We start from the raw sequence: 25,457 nt of genomic DNA, 5'->3' as shown, positions 1-25,457 counted from the left end.
TATATAGGTATTAATAGAGTAATAACACTGCATTAACATTGTGTTTGGGATCGTTTTCATGCTGATAAATGACGTCACTGCCATCCAGATGCTTTTCTGATTGCATGCTGGATCTACGTTCCTTTTCGGCAACGAGTTTGACAAGATTCCCAACACCAACGTTTGGAATACAGCCATACACCATGACAGAGCCTCCACCATGTTTTACTGATGGATGTAAACACTGACCTCCTCTGTATATGTTGATGATAATTTGAACCAAAAGTTTCAAATTTTACAATAAGACCTGTTGCTACTTATTTTCAGTGCAGCTCTTGTGTAATGTGGCATACTGCACCTGCTTCCCTTCCTTAAGAATGGATTTCTAATGAGCAGATGGATAAACTCAAGGACCTGATGCATACTCTGGTCTTTACTGGTATGCTGTAGATACTAAAGCCATCTGCTGCATATTGTTTATATGCTGTGGATAGTTTTTTAGCCATGCACCTTCTTCCTCTGTCCTCCATTTGTCCAGTTTTCTCACATTTTTAAGGACAAACTGAAAACCATGCTTTTAACTAATAGCACTTTTCGAATCACCTTATAAGTGCAAATAAATTTTTTTTATATTATACGTTTATGTTAAACTCTGTTATATTTGGTGTAATACAAGGATTGGACTAAAAATGAGTGAAAAGGCGGCCAACTTTAAAAGAAAACCTGAATGAATATTGCTTAAGACCACTTAAAAGTAACAGCTTGGCTCCTTGGAAGCAAAATATAAAAATATGAGGGGGACACTCAAGACTTTGCACAATATTGTATTGTCTATCCAAATACCTTGAAGTATATTTGTTTTAAAACTTCCATTAACAATAACATTAATCATACCTGATCAAATTACTAGATAATTTTTCAGCTTTCTCCGTTATATCAGCCAATAACAGAAGCTGTCGGAAGTCACAGCCGTTTTATAGAAAGATATCCGAGTGTATGTGGTGAGACTCAACAGGGAGACTGAGGAGAAGCCGACATCTATCGAGCCCATCAGTGACAGAATATAAGACAGGATGCTCCAAAGAGAGAGAAAAGACAAAGCCCTGTTGGATCCTGGCAAAGTGATAAGTGCCTTGACCACAACAGTCATTACACCATCAGAATTAAATGATAAGATTCCAATTACCAGCTAATTTAAACCGCCGGTCAAATATGAGAAATAAAAGATGGAAAAAAGGATTTTATGTTGTAATGGCTTTCTGCAGGTGAAAAGGGAAATTGAGAAAATCTTGCAGATATTAAATAGGGTGGTATAAATGACCTGCCTCCATAAAAATAGCTCATTGCCTCATTAATCTACAAGGTATTCCTGCCCTTTTCACCAACATGACTAGTGGAAAAGTACCAACTTAGGAATACTTAAATATACTGACGCACTCCTTTAAAGTTTGTTTTTGCAGCTTAATCAATCTATGAGAAAATAAAGGCAAGTCTGCACAGCCTACATTGTCCTCATCCGAACAGTAGGGGGTCTTGTACTCTAATTAATCTGACTAGTCTCTCTGCTGAAGACTGGATCAGTTTGCAGGACTGCTGCATTATTCAACGTAGCCACGGGGTAAGAGAGGAAGTCTGTGGTCTGGAGTCACCTTACTCTGAGCTAAGGAGCAAAGCAAGAGATGGAGAAAACGATGAGGAAAAGACATTGAAAGTAATGGAAAATGAGCAGGGTGTGGTGGAGGGGTATGATTAAAAGAGATAAGGAAAAGAAACAGGGTGAGGGATCAGAAAGGCGGGTCAGATCAAATGGTCAATGCGGTTCAGGGTGACGGGAAAATGTTAAAAGATCACATCCGCATGAGAAACCGCAGGTGGGTCAGAGGGGATATAGACAGAAAGTCCATCTTTTGCCATCAGGTCTGCGCTTCTGTTGACAATCCGATCATGAAACCACGTTGTGTGTTGGGGTTTTTCAGCCGTGTATGTATTTGGTACAGAACATCCAATAAAGGCTGCGACAACGTCTTTTTTCCCCCCATTGTTCATTTATTGTTAATCGTTGGTATCGCTCAAAAGAAAGATCTTTCTACCCCGATATACATCTCTCTTCTTATTTTCTTTCATTAAATACACACCATGTCCCCACAAATACAATGATCAAAAACACAGTAGTCATGTACTGTTGGTTCATACAGAAAACAACAAGTGAAATCAAACATCCTGTGTTGGCAGTTGTCACTCAGAAATAGTCATAATAAAAAGCTTTGGAATGGTAAAAGTATAATGCACTCACAGTCGTGGCTAAAGGTTGAAACAAATCATATGGATCGGGTTATTCTGAAATCACTGAAATGAAATGCAAAGCTTAACGAGCGCCCGAACACGCCTCATGAGCCGCTTCGCTCGCAGCGCTGGGATGAACGCTCGTCGTTAAAAGTTCTGACAAAAACTCACAAAATGCTCATTTACAGCAACATTCAGCTTTATGGTTATGTTGTGGTTACTTACTATACGTCTTTACTCTGGGCAAACATATAATATATTATTCACATAACATAATATACATCTGTATATACATATTCCTTCCACCCTTAACAAAAAAAGTGTCCAGGCACTTCCTTCAGCAATCTTTTGCCAGATCACTGACTACAATGTAGCTACCTCATTCTTCTTCCTCATCACAAACAAGCTGCTCTATTTGAGAATCTGTGGGAGTCTGGTGATGTTTGTATACTGTTAGATTGCTCACATATTCTGGTTATCCCACCTGAACCAGAGTGTGAGCTGCAAACTAGCAGCAGGGTTGCCTTTCTCAGCTTCTGCAGGCTTCAAGCTGTCTCTCCTTGTTCATTAGGATATGTCCTGGAGTGATACCTTTACCACCCTCCCTGAAAACCTCTACTTAAAGGAGTCTCGGGAGATGTGTTGGCGCATAACATATTTTAAAAGGCCTATGTTTTAAAATATCTCTAATGGAGCTTATTAGAGATATTTTTGTGGCTATAACGCAAAAAAAAATCTCTTCCTCTGTGTAATGGGGTCTTTGCAAGAGCATGTTTCAAAGTTGTCTCTGATCATTATGTGTATCACAAATCCCAACCTGACTGCTTCTTACATTGATTCAGGCATGAAGAGTTCCAGTGCTCTCCAGGCCCTGGCCAACAGCTGAAAAAGAGTGGATTTTGTTTATCCATCAACTCTGCGGTAAGTCAGCAGCAGGGTATGTGGCCAACAGCTTCTTACTTTTACTACTTTTTTAAAACCACATTTCTGCAATCAAAAAAATATGTTCAGCAATGAGCGGTGACCCAAGATGGCACTCCCACCATCTACCCCATCTTAGTGCCCCCTACCCCCGATTTTCTTTTTGCTTTTCTTAGACTTTTTTTGTTTTTACAGCACAACCAAACGCCTCGGACAATGAATGAGTAGAAGAGGTGCAGACTGAGACCTGTGTGACCGCACCAGTTCAGACATTTCACCACAGCATTAATGGCGCATCATTTTTCACACCAACACTGTGGCATCTCGATGCCTTTCAAACAGCTTTCGCCATCCTCTCCTTTTGCTGTCTTCGGTGAGTATAAAGTACAAACAATCACTTCAGAGCGAGAACATTAGCTGATGCAGTACATAGTGTTTGTTTGTAGGCATATATCAAGATGAAGCAGTAGAACAAAGCAAAGGATTCAAGTCAGTCAGTGGGATTGGCACCGTGACAGTAACGAGACAGGAATCTCCCTCGGTGGCACCAGGCTCAGTGCCAGTAACGCCCACCTGTAGCACACATGGTAATCCAGCACAAACATTATGGGAAAATACAACACATTGCACTACTGTACAGTTTCTGCATCAATACTGTTGAATACTGGGCTGGTCTGCTTTACAATATAGGTCTCTTAAAATCTCTTGTTCTTGTTTTCTACCCCAGGTGAAAAACTTTATCGATTTATTTGGTGGTTTCAATAAATCTGTCCTATCATTAGAGAATAAGGCAGTTTATGGTATGGTAGATAAGTCATGCCACGAGCACAGTGGACCGTTATTTTATGTAGCTCTTCCACGTTTAAATAATGCTGCTGTAACTCCAGAATTAGATCCAGCGTCTTCGGTTTGTACGAATGAAATGATGAAACACAGCCAAGGTGACCCTTGCTTTGAAGAGAGAGGTCCACATTGCAGCTCCAAATATTGTTTTGCTGCTACAGAAACCCTTAGCACATACAAGATGTAGTCCAAGAGGCAAATAGGACCGAGAAAAGCACAAAAAAAAAATATCAAAAGAGATAAACATCACCAACAAGGAGGAAATCACAGCTGTACATTAAAGGTTAAAAGTCAGAACCTTGACCATGTTTTTTTTCTTTGCTCTCGTTCCTCTGCAGTCCTTTCAAAGCCAACTTCACAGGTCCAAACATTTAAGTAGATGTGGGGTCACCGGGTGACCTTTGTCTCCAGCGCGTGGGAATTTGCTGCTGTCGTAAACGTTTAGTTGCTATCTGCCTTCAAAGCAGTCCAAGTACTCAAGGACAAGGTCATAGCAAAATCGATACTGGTCCTAAAGAAACAAAAAGGAAAAACACAAAACTAGAGTCAAAAATCTCAAATGTATTGAATTTGGGTTTTTTTCAATTAATTTACAGACTAGACTAAACTTCCATACCAGAGACTCGACCATGTTGGGTTTGCAGTTGCGTAGAGTTTTGACAGCATAGAATACGTCTACCATGTTCTGATACTGGATCATCTCGATGAGGATGTTGCAGGCACAGAAGGTCCCACTACGGCCACCACCATTGCTGTGGAAGAGAATACATTGTCTAATAACTATTACACAGTACAGGCATAAATCAATGCTGCTACTGTACCTATCCAAAGGTATTCATGTGTATATGGACAGTACTCAATGCTCTCTGCCAGATCTGTTCAATCGCTTCATGATTTGGACTAGTTAGAGAAGTTACACAATGCAAACACTGCAGATACTAAGGTAATGAGAGATGATGAACACATGGATCCTTTGCTGCTCATTCCTCCTTTTGAAAGGCAAAGCCATCAATGTACACAAGCAGCATAGCAGCCCTCTCTGGCTGCGCTGATTAAAGCTGTGCTTGTGGATATGGTTAATGTTCAGATGTTACATTTATGGTTCAGTCCATAGTGCTATGGATAGATGCTGCTGTAACTCCTCTTTACTGCTCTAATGGACATTACCCAGAAAGCTCTGCTACAGTTTATGTCAGAGATAACAGTAGCAATTTTAGAGACTTCAGTGCAATAGCACAAACAATCATAAAGAGTCAAAGCCGGACAAAACAAACCAAAAACAAGAAGCTTCTGACAAAAAGCATAACCAGGCTAATCTACAGCAGTGTTTCTTCCATTTATCTATTCATCTTCTACAGCTTATCCAGGGTCGGGTCACAGCCAAGTCCAGACCTCCTTCTCCAACTTCGCCAACTCCAGCTTATCCAGTCAACGTAAAGACGTAAACACCCTGACAAGATGAAGATGCAAACTCGCCGCATGTTCCGGGCCTATCCAGAAAACCCAGCCAAGGAAACATCCTAATCAGATGCCTGAGCCACCTCGTTTGGATCAGCTCTACACTGAGTTCCTCTTCTGAGCACAGCCACCGTTTGAAGAAAGGGTTTGTTTCTGCAGTGTCATTCTTTCTGTCATCACTCAGAACTTTGTGATAAGAGGTGAACATAGGGATGTAGAATAACCAGTAAATTGATAGCGATGTTTTTATAGACGTGTCAGCATCACTGCAGATGCTGCACCAGTCTGTCTGTTCACTCTTTCACTCCCCTCCCCTAACTCATAAACAAAAGCAGCTTGTCCCTCAGACTAGAAGGTGCTAATGGTCATTCTGACCACTGCACAACTGTGAGCTGCTCCAGTGCAAGCAGGAAGTCATCACCTGGTGATGGCAAAGGAACCACATCATCTGCAAAAAACAGCGATAAGACTCTGAGAGTGGCATCCTTCTAGCACTTGGCTCCACCTAGAAATTCTGTCCGTAAAGATCACAAACAGAATCAGCCTTGCCCACCATCCGCCAGGGAAAAGTCTGACTTATTGCCGGCAACGATAACCAGGTTCTTACTGTAGTTGACATGGACCGAAAGGCATGTAACAATGTGACAGTAAGCGGTCAAATGCCTTCTCCAAGTCCACAAACCACATGTACACTGGTGGCTCAAACACCCAAACATACTGAAATATTCTTAAGAGGATAAAGAGCTGGTCCAGCGTTCCACAGCCAGGATGAAAACCACATTGTTCCTCCTTAATCCGAGGTTTGACCAACACAGAGTTATCATAGTTTTGTAATTTTTCAAAGTCTAGTTTTTATTTTACTGAAATATTTTTTCACATCTGGTTTCAGTTTTTAGTTTAGTTTTAGTTACCTATTATAATGTTGGACCAACTGGCATATTTATTCTCAATCTAGCGTTTCCCAGGGTGTGAATAAATATGGAGAGATAAGAACATCACCCTCGAAGTAAAACTCACGGCTTTTGCATGCAGCACACATTTCAGTTTTCCTCTACTTGGACGCTCACAGCCGACCTATAGAGGAAGTTCAGTGCAATGCTTATAAAAATGCACGGCATCAATGACTCTGTCGAGGCAGTACAAAAGATTATAATATAAAACACAGTGTTGATAATATCCAAGGATGGTTTGGGGTTGCCTCTGGCACAAAACAAGTGCAGGCTAAAAACTGTCTGAGATGGTAAAAGTTGGCCACTCATGTGCCTGCTGTGCTGCCCTGTTACTAATGTCGTGATAATGAAGATCCAAAGATCTTTCAGTACATACATGACCACCAACACAATCGCAGTGTCGGGTCATGCAATCATTTAATGATCCCAGCAGCTGTCTCAATTAATACTAGCTGCTGATGGTAAGACGACTGGTTGATTTAGTTCATCAAGATATTATTTCTTTCTCCAAAAGGTACAGATTGTTCCTGAGCACAGGTAAAGGTGCCTGTGGTCAAAGCAGCCGCAGTCTATTTATAATACATACTATATCATACAATATATGGTCCAGAGGGAATGGAAAAACTTAATTAAAGTTAATGCAAGCTGACGAGTGTGAGGGGAAAATAACAAATGGGCAGACAAACTGTCAACACAGAAATTTCTACCATGACCCTTCTGGGGCTGTGTAACATTACCATTGCATAATCCTGATATTTAGTAGCTGTTAGCAGTTTCGTGTAATATTTTATTTGAGTTAATAAAAAAGCTAAAGTTTGTTTTTCTTGTGTCAAAGAAAAGAAACATAATACTAAATAACAGTTGTATAACCGTGTAACAGACTGGGTTGGAATCAGTAGTGAGCAAAGAATAGGTGGTTTGTGGGAAGAATGCAAGTCAGAGTTGCTTTGGGTCATCGTGGCTCAAGAGTTGGAAGTTCGCCTTGTAATCGGAAGGTTGCCGGTTCGAGCCCCGGCTTGGACAGTCTCGGTCGTTGTGTCCTTGGGCAAGACACTTCACCCGTTGCCTACTGGTGGTGGTCAGAGGGCCCGGTGGCGCCAGTGTCCGGCAGCCTCGCCTCTGTCAGTGCGCCCCAGGGTGGCTGTGGCTACAATGTAGCTTACCATCACCAGTGTGTGAATGTGTGCGTGAATGGGTGGCTGGTTGTGTAAAGCGCTTTGGGGTCCTTAGGGACTAGTAAAGCGCTATACAAATACAGGCCATTAACCATTTACCGTGGTGCAGTATTTTCTTTCTAAACTACCGGTTTATGTTAGGAGTAGGAGGCCCAAGTGAACGTAAAACATGAAATGAGAGCATTATCGAAGAAAAAAAAGAGGCTTCGTGGCTGTTTTCGCTCATGGGACACTACTGCATAATTTAACAAAGTGTATGCCATGAAATAAACATTTCTTGAAATGGAATATAAAAATTTGGCAAGTGATTGACAAAAAAAGTTCAAGCCTTCTTCATTAATGCATCAAATTAGTTTGATCCTTTGATATTGTAACACACGATACTTTACCACTACTGAATGTAGAGAAAGTTAGGATCTTAGGCTTATGGCCTCTAGGAATCGACTAAGGAGCGAATGACACACAGCTAAAAGAACAGTCAACATTTATTCAAAACAAAACCAAAAACAGTCATTCAACAGTTCACAACAGTTCCAATTGTCCATATTTGTCAGTCTGTGTATTCAGTTTTAGAGTTCAGAGTTCAGTGTTCAGAGTTCTTTTCAGTCTTTTCAGTTCAGGTGTGTGAGTGTGTGTGTGTATAGTGTTAATGTTAGTAGTACTACCCGGGTAGTGTATTGTTCTGAGATCTCATAAGCTTATCTGTCAAGAAGTAACGCAGTTGTCACTTCTAAGTAGGCTGGAAATCTTTCCTGCATCGCAGCTGGGGATCCGGAATCCTGGCTCGCAACTTTAGACTCCAACAAAAAAAACCAACCTGCACAGGGCAGTGAACATATTTTACATGAATATCATATAACAACTTAATCAACACTAGTGACCAAATGTCTCTCACTCTTTGTATATAACGACTTAATGCAATCAATAATAAAATTAATCAAAGAACCTTAAAACAATTTCCACATCATACAAATTTAACTCAAATCTCATATTTTGTGAACAGCAGTCACATCAATCCAATGAATTGAGAGAATGTACATTACTGATGCACGAGGAAAGTGCAAAACGTGGTCGCAGTACTATTTAGCCAAAGACTGCTCATATTTATCATCTCATTACAATAAATAAAACTTACCTACTAGCTTCCAAAGAAATATTTCCGATTGGCTTAAAACATTCACAAGTGAAGAAATAAAAACATAATACAGCACTTAAAAGGAACACATGAAATTTACATTATACTGAGCTAACGATTAGCTTGCTATGCTAGCGCAGTTAGTCAACTCACCGGAAATGAACAAAAAACACAAAAACAGAGGTACATCAGCATCAACAAAAAGTGTCCGCGTTTCCCAACAAGCGGAAAAGTAAAATCCAATTTGTGTCTTCACACACAATCCTTGTTCAAGAAAAAGGTTAAGGAAAAACTCTGTGAGTAGCTCCGACCAGCATACGTAGCCTTAGCGCTATTCTCCTTCTCTATAGTTCTCAACTCAAGTTCACAAGCACTAAACAATCTCATAGTGCCACCTACTGACATTCTTGGGGAACAGCAGTTCATTTTCATGAGGCAGATTTTAGGTGGGTTACATCCCTCCCCCCCTAAATGGGCATGCATCCCTGCATGACAGCAGTCACTTTAAATGGTTTTTACTCTACCAACACATGGGGAAGGGTTTGAGCCAAGGGCATGTGAAAAAACCTGATCAAGACTGTTTAAAAGAGAATGCATCACTAATGTTAAGGGATTTCCCAAGGTGTTGTAGGTTAGTCTGCTAGGTTCAGTCCTGTTCCTAGTTGACCGCCTGATTTCTCTTGTTTCTGGAGGTTTTTCATCTTTAGCAACTTCTGCCTCCAATCCATATCTATCACTCCCCTCTTTTCCATCCGACAACCCGGTTGTTTCAGTTTGGTACTGCTCCTGAGTTACGTCAATAACCTTTTCCAAAGGTTCAACATCATTTTCTGTAGCTGGATCTATATCAGCACATGAATCATGAACAGATGAATATTCCTCATTAACAATAACACCTGTTTCTTTCATTGGAGGGTCATTTCCAATGTCATTTCCACTAGAACCTTGAAGTGAACCATCGCCCTCATCCAGCTCCACGGGTGCAGAATGAAACTCCTTTACTGCAGGGTTTAGATCAGACTCGTCCCGGTCCACACTTTGTTCTGACACAGACTCAGTTGCTTTGGGGATTTCACTGACAGTAATGAAAGCCGGGTAATTGACTTCTTCGTAAACTACTGGAAAGTCATAATCCACAATGTCATTATCACCCAGATAATGATAGTCTCCTTCAACTTCAGAAAATGGATTCTCTTTGGAGGTGTCGCCTTTGGGTGTCTCTTTCTCTTGGCTTCCATGACTGGGTTCGATTGGCGCTGAGCATGACAGAAACCCACACGGTAACAGTAAGTCTCTATGCAGTGTCCTCTCAGGCCCATCTGACTTGAGTGGAGCAACAACATATACAGGAGAGTCATTGAGCTGTTTTACAACTTTGTAGACCGTCTGACTCCATCTGTCAGCTAGTTTGTGTTTCCCTCGTATTCCAACATTCTTGACAAGAACACGATCTCCAACCTCCAAGGTGGATTCTCTCACTTTTAGATCATATCTTGACTTATTGCGTAGGGCAGCTTTCTCGCTATGTTCCACAGCAAGTTTGTAACTTTCCTGTAGGCTTTCCCTGAGCTTCTTCACATATTCACTGTGAGTTACACTGTCCTGCCTACTCACATTAAGTCCAAAAGCCACATCAATTGGAAGATTTGGCTGTCTCCCAAACATGAGCTGATAGGGTGAATACCCAGTTGTGTCATTTTTTGTGCAATTGTAGGCATGAGCCAATGGCTGCACATGATCACGCCATTTTAGTTTGTCGTCTTCTTGGAGTGTTCCAAGCATCCCTAGCAGTGTACGGTTAAACCGTTCTACTGGATTACCACGGGGATGATAGGGGGTTGTTCTTGATTTTTTTATGCCTAACATTTGGCATAAGTTTTTGATGACTGCAGATTCAAAATTACGGCCCTGATCACTATGCAACCGCTCTGGTATGCCATAGTGAATGATGAATTTGTCCCACAGGGCCTTGGCAACGGTCTTTTCCTTCTGGTCTGGAGTTGGCACTGCAACAGCAAACTTCGTAAAGTGATCCGTTATCACCAGAATATTCTTTGTTCCTCGGCTATCAGGTTCTAGAGACAAATAGTCCATGCACACCAACTCAAGTGGTCGACTGGTTTTAATATTTACCAGTGGGGCAGATTTCTCAGCTCTAGCCTTGCGGCGGATGCACCTTTCACATGTTCTGATTTTCATTTCAACATCTAGGAACATTCGGGGCCAAAAGAAACGTGTTCTCACAAGGTCAACAGTTCTTTCCAATCCCATGTGACCTACTGCATCATGAAGACTTTCAAGAGCTACTTCCCTGTACTCCTTCGGAAGCACTAGTTGAAAAAGAGTCTGGCCCTGGCTCACTCGTTTCCGGTACAAGACATTATCTATTAGGGACAACTGATCCTGTACTCTTAACATGAGTTGGACTTCCCTTTCCTCCTTTTGCCTAAGACGATAGGAAAGGCGTTTTCCTGTATGGACAAGGTCTATGACTCTGCTTATTATAGGGTCACGCCTTTGTTCTGCAGCCCAATCTTGTTGGGAGAGTTGAGGAAGAGTGCTAGTACCAGTCAGAATGTCGGCTTGAACAAACTCGTCAGGTATCGCACTTGCATCCACTGCCAAACACTCCACTGCAGCAGGTAAGTAGTGGCAGTAGTGGTAAGTAGTGTCAGGAGATATGTGTACTTGGTGCTTCTCGCATACAGCTTTTAGAGCATCCTTTGGAAATGTTGCACTATTTCCCTCTTCCGTAAACTTTGCAATGAATTGCTTTACTCTCTCATCCTCAGCAGTTGTACTGTCATCAGTTTCAACAGAAACATGCGGCCGTCTCGATAATCCATCCGCATCCTGATTTCTTTTTCCGGCTCTGTACTGTATGTTGAAATTGAAATTCGACAAAGCAGCAAGCCATCGATGTCCAGTTGCATCAAGTTTAGCAGATGTTAACACGTAGGTCAGTGGGTTATTGTCAGTCATGACAGTGAAGTCAGCTCCATACAAATAATCAGCAAACTTGTCAGTAACTGCCCACTTCAACGCAAGAAATTCAAGTTTGTGAGTGGGGTACCTTCTTTCACAGTTAGACAGCCCTCTGCTAGCATAGGCAATGACTCTTAACCGACCATCTTCTTCCTGGTATAGGGCTGCACCAAGTCCATGTGAACTGGCATCGGTGTGTAAAACATAGGCTTTTCTGGGGTCAGCAAACCCAAGCACTGGTGCAGATGTCAACTTCTCAATGAGGGTCGTGAAAGCTTCCTCACATGAGGGAGTCCATTTCTCATTAAAAGGACTGTTCAAGTCGCCGTTTGACGGTGATTTGTGGTGTTTCAGCTTCCTGGCAGGGACATAACCAGCTGTCAAATCATTCAATGGCCTAGCAATTTTAGAATAGTCTTTGACAAACCTGCGATAATAGCCAGTGAAGCCTAAAAATGACTTCAGTTCTGACAGGTTTGTGGGTCTGGGCCATGTGGTGAGGGCAGATATTTTATCAGGATCAGTCTTCACTCCCTGTTCTGAGACAATGTGTCCTAAATACCTCACTGACTTTTGGAAAAAGTGACATTTCTCAGGTGAAAGTTTGAGACCAAATTCTTTTAGTCTGTTCAGAACTCGCAGGAGCCTTTCTTCATGTTCCTCCAAAGTATTGGAGAACACTATAAGATCATCAAGAAAGACCAGTACTTCCTTGAGGTTCATGGAGCCCATGCATTTCTCCATAACTCTTTGAAAAGTGCTTGGAGCATTAGTGACTCCTTGGGGCATCCTGTTGAATTCCCAAAACCCCATGGGTGTGACAAAAGCCGTCTTGTGTTTATCCTCTTCTTCCACCTCTACCTGGTAATATCCAGACTTTAAATCCATAACAGAAAACCATTTGGATCCTGACAGAGCTGTAAATGCCTCTTCTATATTGGGCAAGGCATAAGCGTCTTTGATCGTCTGGTTGTTCAACTTTCTGTAATCCACACAAAGGCGGATCTGCCCATTTTTCTTTTTCACAACTACAATTGGTGAAGCAAATGGACTCTCGGACTCTCTAATAATGTTGCTGTTGCACAGCTGCTCCAAATGAAGGCGGACAGCTTCATAATCAGAGGGATGAATGGGCCTTGGCCTTTGTTTAAAAGGCGTTGGATCAGAGAGCCGAATCTTATGTCTCACCACTGTGGTGTGACCATAATCAAGTTCACCCCTAGCAAAAACATCAGACACGGAATTCAGCTTCTCGGCGATCCTGTCTTTCCACTCGTTTGACAGGGGTGAGTCACCAAAATCGAACTGGATTTTGTCACTTGGTTGTACTTCGTGGGTGGTGTAACACTGAGCATGTTTCTGCTCTGAACTTCCAGTTCGATTCATACATTCAGACCTCGCAGGAGAAACTGAAAGTGGGACAGATATCGCTGCCAAAGGACGGTGAGCTGGCAGAATGATATCATGCGTTGTCTCATTTTTTAGGAGAATGGGAACTTTGAAGGATGTCTGTCGTGGCTTTGACATTACATAGCTGGAAAATATCAAGCCACCTGGTAGGCTGGACTGGCTGTGGGGTTCGACTAGAAGAGTGGATCCAGGGCCTGCACAGACATTTCTGACACGACCATTTAAGGCTATTTTCTGACCAGCTGGAATTACTAAGTTGGTTTTACATTGTGACTTGACTGTCCCCACAAAACTATCAGTTTTTGTTTTACTTCTGTAGATAGCATGCAAATGTCTAATGAGAGGGGCGTAAGCACAATGCTCAGGAATGGTCATTTGCTCATTGAAGTCCTCATACAAGACGTCAAGGGCATTTGTACCAATGAGGACTGGAATTTCCGAATTTGCTCTGTGATCTGGGACAATTAAAGCTAGAATAGTTACAACTTTGTCCTTCCCCGTGAAACTCTGTGGGAAAGTGATGTCAACTTCAATGTACCCAAGATAAGGGACAATTTGGCCTGCAGCACCTTCAACCTCTAACAGATCATTTAATGGCAAAAGAGGATGAGAAGGTAAGTGGGTCAACTGAAATGATTTTGAAATTGTGGTAACCTGAGACCCTGAATCAATGAGGCAACCATGTGATAGTTCCCCAATCTTAACCTCTGCAAGAGATCTTGATCCAACTAATCTATTTGGAAGGTGATTCGGAATGGATTCAGCATGTTGTTGTTTACTTTGACATCTCTGTTCTGACTTGGGACTATTGTGAATGTTCTTGGTTCCCGTATGTCCCCTTACCGGAACCTGCTCCAGTTTAAAGCTTGACCCTGCTGCTGGGCTTTCCATTCTTCCTGTCTGGCTTTTAGTTCTTTGTACTTTTGATCAACCACAGCCTTGTTTATAGCATTTTCACAGTTCCTGGCTATGTGGCCGTCTTCACCGCACCTAAAACAGAACCAAGCCTTGGGCTCAGCTCTCACTTGGGTTCGTGGTGGAATTTGGTGTACCAGAGTTTCAATTACAGGTACGGGTGGCTCTTGTGTTGTTTCCATTGCTTTAACTTGTCGCTTTCTTTGCTTTTTAGATGGTTTTGTCATCAGTTGCAATTGCAGTTCTGCAACCTGCTTCTTTAGACTCTCAGTTTCAGAGATATAGGCCTGCAATACACTTGCACTTGGGTCAGTGTGATGTGGGAAGTCAGGGACAGAATGCATGTGTGCAATTGGTTTTATCTTGGTAGGCCCAAAATGACGTTGCATCCGGTCCAGCTTAGAAGCCCTTCTGTCCTCTTCAGTCCTCAGCTCTAGCAGAAGCTCTGCAAACTCAGGCGTGGTCTCTTTCTTTAGTTCCAGTTGCAGGACCAAGTTATGGTCCCAGCAACCCCGTTTGAACTGCTTTAGCAAATGTCGACTTGCATCTGCTGGAATCACACCATTCCTGCTTACAGCAGTGTTAAGGAGAGCTTGCAGCCTCTGTAGGTAATCAGAAGCTTTCTCACCTGGATTTTGATTTGTGTTCAGGAACCTTGCAAATATCTCCTCACCATCCTCCACAAGACCATATGCAGAATCTAACAGCCTGACATATTCTCGTGGATGTGCTGAATAACCAAGTTGCTTCACAACATCTGATGCTGGGGGAAGAAGACTCTCTAGTATTTTCCTCCGCTGAATGTCAACTGGAGTGCCATCATTGAACATTAGTTCAACATGTAAACACCACGTTTCAAAATCCACTTCTCCGGGGGGTTTTGGCACACGGCCTGAGAATGAGCGTAACCATTTGGATTGGCCATGTGTAGCGACAGAGTCATTTCTGATTACATGTTCCACTACTATACGCTGTATCTCTGGTGGGTTTGTTACTTCATCTGTCACCACTGGAAGTCTGGTTGGAGTAGTCTTTGGTTTAACAACTCTACAAGTCTGAGATTTAGTTGAATGGGTGACTGGCTGGGATGTAAGGGGCCGTCTGTGGTTGTACTTTAACTTTGCTGTCTTTATCAAGGGTGTAGTACTGTGGTCAGAATAACTGTCAACACTTTCATCACTTGAGTCAGCCAAAACAGGGTCTGGAGTTTGATGGAGTGCTGGCATTTCAATGCGACTAGCCTGCCATTTTACATTCTTGTTGGTCACATTTTCAATCTCAAGGGGAAAATCTGACTCGTTATCCCCCATTGTAATCTCTGACTCAAACTCAGCAATAACAGTTTCCCCACAATCTGGTTGTGCATTTGGGACCCTCAGAATCCTTGTTACCACCCCATACTTCTCTAAGGAAGCAATAATATCAGCATCAGAATCGAAACTAGTAACTCCAGTAATACTGATGGACCGTTTAAAATCCACCCCGTAATTCTGTACCAAATCCATCTCTTTTCAATGTTGTCTTAGTTGAAAGCTTATCACAATAAATCACAATCTCAAAATTAACTATGCTATTGCAGAATGCTGTAATTTCAATATTAGCTGTGTCTTAATCGCTCCTGGCTGGCTCGCCACGAAAAGGTACTATGTAACACACGATACTTTACCACTACTGAATGTAGAGAAAGTTAGGATCTTAGGCTTATGGCCTCTAGGAATCGACTAAGGAGCGAATGACACACAGCTAAAAGAACAGTCAACATTTATTCAAAACAAAACCAAAAACAGTCATTCAACAGTTCACAACAGTTCCAATTGTCCATATTTGTCAGTCTGTGTATTCAGTTTTAGAGTTCAGAGTTCAGTGTTCAGAGTTCTTTTCAGTCTTTTCAGTTCAGGTGTGTGAGTGTGTGTGTGTATAGTGTTAATGTTAGTAGTACTACCCGGGTAGTGTATTGTTCTGAGATCTCATAAGCTTATCTGTCAAGAAGTAACGCAGTTGTCACTTCTAAGTAGGCTGGAAATCTTTCCTGCATCGCAGCTGGGGATCCGGAATCCTGGCTCGCAACTTTAGACTCCAACAAAAAAAACCAACCTGCACAGGGCAGTGAACATATTTTACATGAATATCATATAACAACTTAATCAACACTAGTGACCAAATGTCTCTCACTCTTTGTATATAACGACTTAATGCAATCAATAATAAAATTAATCAAAGAACCTTAAAACAATTTCCACATCATACAAATTTAACTCAAATCTCATATTTTGTGAACAGCAGTCACATCAATCCAATGAATTGAGAGAATGTACATTACTGATGCACGAGGAAAGTGCAAAACGTGGTCGCAGTACTATTTAGCCAAAGACTGCTCATATTTATCATCTCATTACAATAAATAAAACTTACCTACTAGCTTCCAAAGAAATATTTCCGATTGGCTTAAAACATTCACAAGTGAAGAAATAAAAACATAATACAGCACTTAAAAGGAACACATGAAATTTACATTATACTGAGCTAACGATTAGCTTGCTATGCTAGCGCAGTTAGTCAACTCACCGGAAATGAACAAAAAACACAAAAACAGAGGTACATCAGCATCAACAAAAAGTGTCCGCGTTTCCCAACAAGCGGAAAAGTAAAATCCAATTTGTGTCTTCACACACAATCCTTGTTCAAGAAAAAGGTTAAGGAAAAACTCTGTGAGTAGCTCCGACCAGCATACGTAGCCTTAGCGCTATTCTCCTTCTCTATAGTTCTCAACTCAAGTTCACAAGCACTAAACAATCTCATAGTGCCACCTACTGACATTCTTGGGGAACAGCAGTTCATTTTCATGAGGCAGATTTTAGGTGGGTTACAATATAATTTGCAATCTATAATATATACTTAGTCATGCTATTAGTGTAGCACTGTGTGCAGTCAAACTGACCACATTAGCTCAGACTGAAATACAGCACCAATAAATGGTTGGATATTTGTACATAAACATTTTTGATTCCCAAAAGGTATCTGATTGCCGTTGGTGGTCTACTTTTTCCCTTGCACCACTACGAGAGCGACATTTGTGATTCTGAGTGGAATGTTTCAACAGCTACCAAATGGATTGTCATTAAAGCAAGTGCCAACATTCAGGGTGCTTTTTTTCTTATCTGAAACCCTCAATAGGACAGTTTTAGTATATATAACATTTTCTAAGACTTTATATTTTGATGGTGATCACCCTCAAGTGCCCTGAGGCGACAGTTGTTGTGATTTGATGTTATATAAATAAAATTAAAATTGAACTGATCACGGCTGATGTTACTGGCTAAATATCAGGATCATAGGAAGAATAAAACATAGATGCTGTTTCCTGGTCAAATGCAGAAGTGCCTGGAAGGTTTTATTCCATCCAAAAGAAACCAGAGGGCGATAGCTGTGGCTGCAAAATCACTCCCAGTCTCTTAGAAGTTGAGGCAAAAACAGCTTTCTGACTCAGCCTCTTTACACACTTTACTGCTGATTTTATGGTTTCAGTCCCTCATTTCGGGTCACACACAAAAAACCCTCACTGGCTAACAAGCTTCAGCCACAAGTCTTCAGCCCCACTGAGTGTGCATTTTAACATTTTGCAACCAAGAAGGTAATGGTGGAAAAATCCATCTCAAGACTTCAAAATGGGACTTTAGAAACTATGGTGATGTAATTGTAGCTACATCCATTTTTCATACTGTCTGTGATCAGCATGTTAGCTTTATCACGGTGAACGTGCTAGCATGCTTAGACTGTTAGCACCGCTTTAGACTAATACCTTTATTATGAGTTTAATTAACATATGGTGGGCAGTGGGTGCATGTGCAGTACTGTACAGAAGATCCATCCCCCATTTCTTTGTATTATGCTACAGGAGCAGTGATTTCTTGAAAGATGCAAACATAGATTGAAATACAGTGCATGAAGCAAAAACAGAGTTTTTACAGGCAGCTTGAAAGTCAGTATTTGCTACGGCCTCCTTTATTCTTTAACACAGCCTGAACTTTCTTAGGTAGCTTTCTTGTAATTTCTGTAAGTAGTCAGGAATAGTTCTCCAGGCTTTTTGAAGAACATTCAAAGCTCTTCTTTGTGTTGATGTTGGCTGCCTTTTGTTCTGTTCTCCATCAAGATGATCCCACACTGCTTCCAGTGTGGGATCATTTCAAGGCTGGAAAATTAAGCTAGCAACAAAGTGCTAAAACATACAATTTAAATCTGGCATATTGACTCTTGGCTGAGTTGTCACACATAACAGTCAGAAAAAAACTATTTATCTTACGAGACTACTTTAACAGATAACAAGATAAAAATCTGGATCCTTGGAAGCAAAATACAAGGAAATGATAGGAGGCTCAAGACTTTTCCGCAGTACGGCATATATATATCATCTATATGTACTCGTCTTATTTTTCCAGTATGAAATACATGTTTAACTGAATTCTGGAAAACAATAGTAGAGTGTAAGCAGAAAACAAACAGTAATCTGATGACCCTGTATCTGAATTCCTATCTATCTCATAAAAACAGCATTTGTTTAAATTGAAACACAATATGAATATAAAATATTTATACAACATAAGAAGAGCTATATGAGAAACACTGTAAGTAGTTTGAAATTGAGAAATAACACAATAGTGTGGCATTTTTGCCTTGTATACTCGCCCGGTCATCATAAATGTAAAACGCTATCAATAAGCTGATGAAGGACAAGCCACTTCCTCTCTCCTGAGACAAACGCAGCCAGGTGGGCCTGGGAGATTCTGCAGTGTATAGAAGCAATATTAAGGCAATCAATCGTCGTCAGTGCTCTGGCAGTGCTGGATTTAGTGTAGTGAGAACCATCGCATTCTGTATTAAGCTATAATTGATTTGATCTCCATAATCTCTTTCCTGGTTGTCGTGGGTAACACTGTGTGACAGCACTGAGTGATGTGCTTCTGGATGGGGGCGGTGGGGATGAGCGTGTGATGGGTTGGCAATGAGCTGGACGGCCCATTCATATTCATCAGCAGGGTGTGCTCTCCGGGGCTTTAGGACAACACAGACGCATATAACACCACTGACTTCACAGCACAGCACGGCGCAATTTGATTTTCTACAATATAAATACTGCCATGACAAATCACGCTGCATCTCACTGTGCCAAATCGCACATAACGACACAAAAACAAGGCAAGAATCGGTTGCCAATTTTACATTTCCTATGTTTTTTCATATACTTTTGCGACATCTCCCACCAAGAAAACGGTGTCGGCTTAAAATGCAGTCTTCAACAGCAGCAAGAGCTTTTCAGAAATAAAATGGGCACATTACTGCCTTCTGTATCAATCTGCGTGACGCATGCTGCTAAAACATTACTCACAGGCAGTGCACAACTGTGCGTCCTTCTCCACACTCCCTTTGCCACTTGTGCACTTGAGCCAGCAGGTTGAGGAAAGCCTTCTTGGAGTCTGGAACGTCGCGATATGCCGACCAGCGCAGAAACTGGAACTGACACATCACCAGCTGGCCCTCTTGGAGCTTCAGATACAAGAGAAAGCACACAACACACATATCTGACACCATTGTTCTCTTTTGCTGAATATATGTATGCATGTGGCAAATAAATTGTTCTGGGTGTTTCTGTACATCTTGTGTGGTAGCCAGTTAGAAGCTACTTTTGAGTGCTCCCCAGGCTGTGTGTTGGCATTCGGCGCTGTGCTCACTCAGCAGCCTGACTTTGAGATATATGGGTCTGTGGGAGTAAGAGGGGCCCGCGCTGTGTCTGAAAGAGGTCCCTGTGTGTTCATAACCTTGTCCTGTAGAATCTCACCCAATACTTAAGGACCAGCGGAGAACTGTAAGTCATGCAAATTGGGCCGGCAAAGACACCAACGATGCATGGAGGAATTGCCTCAGTGGAAGCGGGATTTACACAGTGTGCTCTTTTTTGTACAAACCACATATCCGTACATATGCTTACAATGCACTTCCTTTGACTTTTACTCACTACCCTTGTATATCATTGTCAGGCAAAGGAAATCTACTCACTAATGCACAGAGAGGGGCTGAGTGAGGGAGAGGTGTGCGTTATTTTTGTGTGATTGTATTCCTTCCATGCTGTGTTAAGTTGCCCTCTCCCTGACTGTGATGTGCGCTGAGTAGAAAAGAGGTGCCATAGATAGAGAGGGGAATGACGGGGGCAGTCGACACAGGAGGTGAGGATGCCAATCAAGACAGGAAGTTCTGGGCACCGCTTGTCGTGCTGCTTTTAATGGCATAGGGGAAACGCCTTGCATACAGATTTCTTTAGTAATTGGTTGATTTTGATCCTGAGCAGAATGCAAGCATGTGCGTATGTAAATTCCTGAGCATAAAACACGCATAACTACATATAAACAAACCAAACAGCCAACACAGTGAAGTGAAAATGTTCTAGTCCTACATATAAAACACATTTGGGAATTCTCTTCAGCTGAGGAAAGACCAAACTAACATTCCACTGTGCTTCCTCGACTATGACAGAACCACTGGTGCCTTCTTATTTTTTTTGTTTCTAGCCTATTTTCAGAGCTCTACCTAACGCTGCACTGTTTAAAAGGTGTGACGAGGTTTATGAGCAATTCAAAAGAAAATCTTCTTTGCTGCTGAAAAGAGTAGACGGCAACTGAAAATATGGCAGGCATCACAATGATGAAAGGTTCCTTTTTAGTATGCCAACGCGCGCATAAGAGAGGGAAGACACCTATCTAGGTAATAACAAGAAGAAATTGAAAAAGCGAAAGACTGACCTTTATGGCATGCATGTCAATGGCTTCCTCTTGCATGTTTTTCACAAAAAAGAAAATTCTTATAATAAAAATCATTCTCATGGGAATGTTTGATGGAAGCACTGGGGGCTCTGGTTCAATTTTCTGGACTGCTGAATATCAAAAGAATGTCCTTTGTAGTACGTATAATAAAGTCTATGAATAAAACTTCTACTCATCTGCCATTGTGCTCGATACAAATTTCCTGGCTCTCGTATAGAGTGTATTTTCTTAAGGGGACTTATTTGACAAACTCTTCTGTCCCATGAGGCGTAAACTAGTGAAGTGTTGCCGTGTTTGCATTAGTAACGCAAAAGCGCACACTATACGGAAATACAGTCTCATGTGAAACCCCGAGTTTCAGTTTGCATCCATAAAGGATATTGTAGAAAATGTTAGATGTATAACATTTATCTAAACCACCTGTAATACTTCTCTAGATTTTCAGGTGCACGTTAGAGGTGACGGCTCTGAATGTACTGCAGGTAAAACCTCCCGCTCATACATTTCTAAAGCAGTTTAACTTAATATTTGTGAAATATCATCGAGCTCAATAAAATGTCCTGCGCTGGCTGTTTTGGGATGACAATGACTCACCCTCGTGACGTTCTTCACTCGAAATAGACGAGTTATGACGTCCTCGTCCGCTGACATAGACAGGAACTCCACTTCCATTGGCCCGTACTGCTGTAAACCAGGCTCCGGCCAGTACTGGACACATGGCTGCACAAACAACATGGGCAGAGATGAGTTCATTAGTGATTGAGCTTGAAAGAAAATGCATTTTTATGTAGCTGTGGCCATAATACTTGTTCTTAGACCTCTGGATTATCAATTGCTGCTGGTGTTTATTAAAATAAAAGCAGCAGTTGGGTTACTGTGTGTTTTCATGGAATTTAAAAAGCCACACTAGTGTTAGTTAGAGAAGTTAGAGAAGCATTGCGAAGGGAGAGACCTAATGTGCTTTGAGAGATTTCAACAAGAGGGAGACAGAGCACCGCAGCCCAGCAAATGAACTCTATAACAGAGTTTATAACAAGATCTTGCAGTGGACATCTTAAAGTGGCTATAACTCAATTTTCAGACAAGACCCCACGGGCCGAAAGAAACGAGATGAAAACTTTTTAAAGGGGAGTGGATGAAAAGTGGGATTGAATAGGATCATTGCATTTGTTTTATTTTGTCTAGATTAGATAAGGTGCTGCAAAGAACAGCCAGAAAAAAACAGCACAGCACCTATTCTCCACTTAACATGTGTAAACCAACAGTAAAGATGAAATATTCAGAACATTTATTAACATTTTAGCAATGCTCGTCACGGCTTTGGAGGTTATACTGATAGTTTAACGCTTGAGGACAGTTTTTACAAACTGCATTTGGTAGCTTTCACATTTAGTCATAAAAATAATAAGTATCTCTGTCTTAGCATATATATTTATAAATCCAGTATTGTTTGGGCTCTACTTTCTTCCTTCTTCAATTTTTTCCATCTTAGACCAAACGCCTGTTTTTCAAGGATCTGATGCACTGTAATACATATTTCACAAAGTTAATATTTAAAGACGGACTGAAAACCTTGTAAATCTAATGCCTAAAGGACAGAAAGGAGAATGCGTGAGCTATTATCTTCAGTGCCTTTGGCTTTTACAGGTGAACTCTGCAACTCACTCCTTATTCATGCCCATATTCATTATGCAAGACTGTAAATACAAGGTACTATGAGACTATACACAAGTACTTTAAATTGTCCTTCTAGCAGTACTAATAATAAATTGATGAAGGCCAGCGTTATTTGTGTTGCAGACTTATGTATTTAAATTGTTTTTGACTCTTGTAGGCTGCATCCTTATTGTAGGACTGTTCTCACTTGTTTTGAATGCTTTCCCTTGGGCTACATTACTGGACTGCAAAGATTTCTTCTTCCTTTATTGCCAAACTGATGAGACCCAGTTGTACCTGTCCCGCAAGCTTAATTATTCAGCAACCTCGTTCTCTCTGCACAACTATTTATGTGCCATTAAGGACTGGAAGCTTGCCAATCTCCTTAAGCTTAATTCCAACAAAATGCAGTCAGGTTGTGCCAGCTTTTGGCTCTTTCACAGACTATGCGTTTCCTTCTGCTACAACTCGAGGAGTTACATTTGATCAGCTTCTCAGTCTGGTTTCCTATATTACTACCACAAGCTCATTAAATCCTGTTTCTTCCAGCTGACAAATGGCTTGAAGAGTGAAATCATTACTTTTCTTTAGGGACACAAAAGCAAACTACACGCTTCATGTTTGCTCAATGCTTATAATGATTTCTTATGTCGTAATCAGAAGAAACTATGTGAAAGATATGATTATGCATGACCACATGGAAAAGATAGGTCTGCTGGGGTAGAGAAATCCATAATAACTTTTCAGCATATTGTTGTTGTTGTTAATTAGCCTTCCGCGCTCCCCGTGGGTTCTGTTTTAAGACTTTAGAAAATGGCAATAACGTGTGGCAGTCACAGATCTTATCTGTTCAAATTCCATGACAGTTTATTTCTTTTTTTTTTTTGCCTAATGTCATCTTAAGCCCTTATTCACCTGCTCCAACCACATGAAATAGCTAGTGTTCAGGATTTAGCCTAGCAAAGACTTTAAAAGTCCTGAAGGCTAAAAAGGACAAGTAATGACCACTAATCTCATATTATGTTTCCCCTAATTATTTTTAATATTGTTGGTTTAAAAATAATTGAAACCAAATTATTTTTAAAAAAAATTATATGCTCGTGAAAAAATGTGAGCTAGTTAAAAAAAATCTAAGATGTGGCTGGAGGGTAATGCAAGCCTATTCTTCAGAGATGTAGCTTGAGAAGGGAAGGAAAAACTGGGGCGAGCGTTATCTAGTCATGCCTTGAGATCAATGTGGTCAGGGATCAAAGCCCAACAAAATAGCATGAAAGAACTAATCCCGAGCACAGTAAGATACAGAAACTGTACAGGCGGGGGATGTCAGGGAAAGTCTCGAATAAACTTCATACAACCCCAAGACTGAGAGTAAAAACTTGCACAGCAAACAGTGGCTCCTCTGTGTGTGTGCGTGCTCGCGTGCGTGTGTGTGTGTCAGATCTCAAATGTTTTAAGACATCTCTCTCTTTTTTCAGTGTCAACAAATCAATGGCAATAAAAAGTACCTAACACTTTGACCTTACCCAGGCAGAGTTTGACTGATTTAGCTGGTTGAGCATGACCACTGCCGTGCAGCCGTAGTCAAAAACCAGCCGCCAAAAATCGGCCGTGGTGCCCGGCAGAGGGTGAGGGGTCACAATGAAAGCAGCCTGCCGGTGGAAGCTGTCAGCGAGAGCAGCGTTGATGTAATTGTTACTCTCCCCTTCTGTCGTGACCAGGAACGCAAGGGCGCGATCGGGCGGGAGGACATCCATGCTGCGGTTCTTCTCTCGGTTTCTGGGTAAGAGAGCAATGCTGCACTCCTCCACATCCACGTGGGGAGTCACAGAGTTCAGCGTCTGAAAATGGAAATGTGTAAGAGGCCAGGTGAGAGGAAGGTGAGGATAAAGTGAAATTTGAGAAACCATTTAAAAGTGGAATATGTGAGGGGTGATGAGGCACTGCAGAGAAGTCTGAGATCTTAGGAAAGAGAAGGAGGTAGAGGAAGTGAACGAGACAGGAGGAGGGAGGACTGGAAAAAAGAGAATACAAAAAGACCAATGATGGTAATTGGTTTAGTCTTTGATACACTGAGCATCAGCAAACTAACTTAAAAGGAATAAAGCATAAGATTGGCAAACTGCGTAACAAAGCTGAGTGCAATAAAACAAATAAAAAAGAAATGTTGCATACTAATTATCCATAATGAATTTAATCATTATTACATTAAACAACTTGAAAAAAAATATTTGAATAATTAATGTACAGCATCAATAATAGATCTGTGACTTGCTGATCTCAGTGCTACCAATTGGCTGTTAGCCACAGGATGACAGAGTAAAAGGCAAACACAGCTCTTTGGTTGGTAGGGAGGCTTTTAGCATCAATGCCTGACAGAGAAGTTTACAGGATCAAAGCAGGGAGTGAAACACTTTCCTATATGAAAAGGTAACTGCTCCCTACATACATCCATCATAATTTATACAATATGCATATTTTATGAGGATTAAATGGCACAAAATCATAAGGAGAAGCGCAAGTCTTTTTCAGAAGCACTTTGAAATGCTAAGTCACAGTGTGTGCTGGTTGAGCAGCGAGCGGCAGAGGAAGGTGAATGAAGCAGGTAAAGCGTTTGGGAACACAGCTGGCTCTCCTGTCTCCTAATCAAAACCTAATAAAATCTTCTGAGAGCACATTCCTTTAAACCACTCGAGGGGACATAAGTGGCAAAGAATAACAATGGAAACTAACATCATGTTTCATGTACGCACACATACATTATAGATGCAAACACGCCACGCAGAGATATCTATTAGTCTGTTCCTTTATGCGCTCTTTGTCGAACTGATGTGTGCGCTACAAAGAGCATCTTCGTCTCTGCATGCGTGTCTGTGTGTTTATTTGTTTTTCCCAAACAACCGTTCATCCTTTCTCCTTCATATCTGACAGGCGTGTT

At 41.4% G+C, this 25,457-nt stretch overlaps 1 protein-coding gene across 4 annotated transcripts in view; it reads right to left on the bottom strand.

The window, feature by feature from the left end:
- Nucleotides 1–2,002: 2,002 nt before the first annotated feature.
- Nucleotides 2,003–25,457, bottom strand: part of ptprub (protein tyrosine phosphatase receptor type Ub) — a 195,117-nt gene continuing 171,662 nt past the window's right edge. For all 4 annotated transcript variants that reach the window (XM_076889732.1, XM_076889733.1, XM_076889734.1 and 1 more), the window contains 5 exons: nt 24,046–24,360; nt 21,461–21,586; nt 19,438–19,595; nt 4,643–4,778; nt 2,003–4,537 (listed from right to left, as the gene is read on the bottom strand). In XM_076889732.1, the coding sequence (XP_076745847.1) occupies nt 4,475–4,537; nt 4,643–4,778; nt 19,438–19,595; nt 21,461–21,586; nt 24,046–24,360 (798 nt within the window). In that variant the 3' untranslated portion in view covers nt 2,003–4,474. The remainder of the gene's footprint in view (nt 4,538–4,642; nt 4,779–19,437; nt 19,596–21,460; nt 21,587–24,045; nt 24,361–25,457) is intronic.

The sequence above is a fragment of the Maylandia zebra genome, linkage group LG11 (genome assembly GCF_041146795.1).
Source record: "Maylandia zebra isolate NMK-2024a linkage group LG11, Mzebra_GT3a, whole genome shotgun sequence".
Taxonomy (NCBI): domain Eukaryota; kingdom Metazoa; phylum Chordata; class Actinopteri; order Cichliformes; family Cichlidae; genus Maylandia; species Maylandia zebra.
This window is presented reverse-complemented; position numbering and strand designations above follow the sequence as displayed.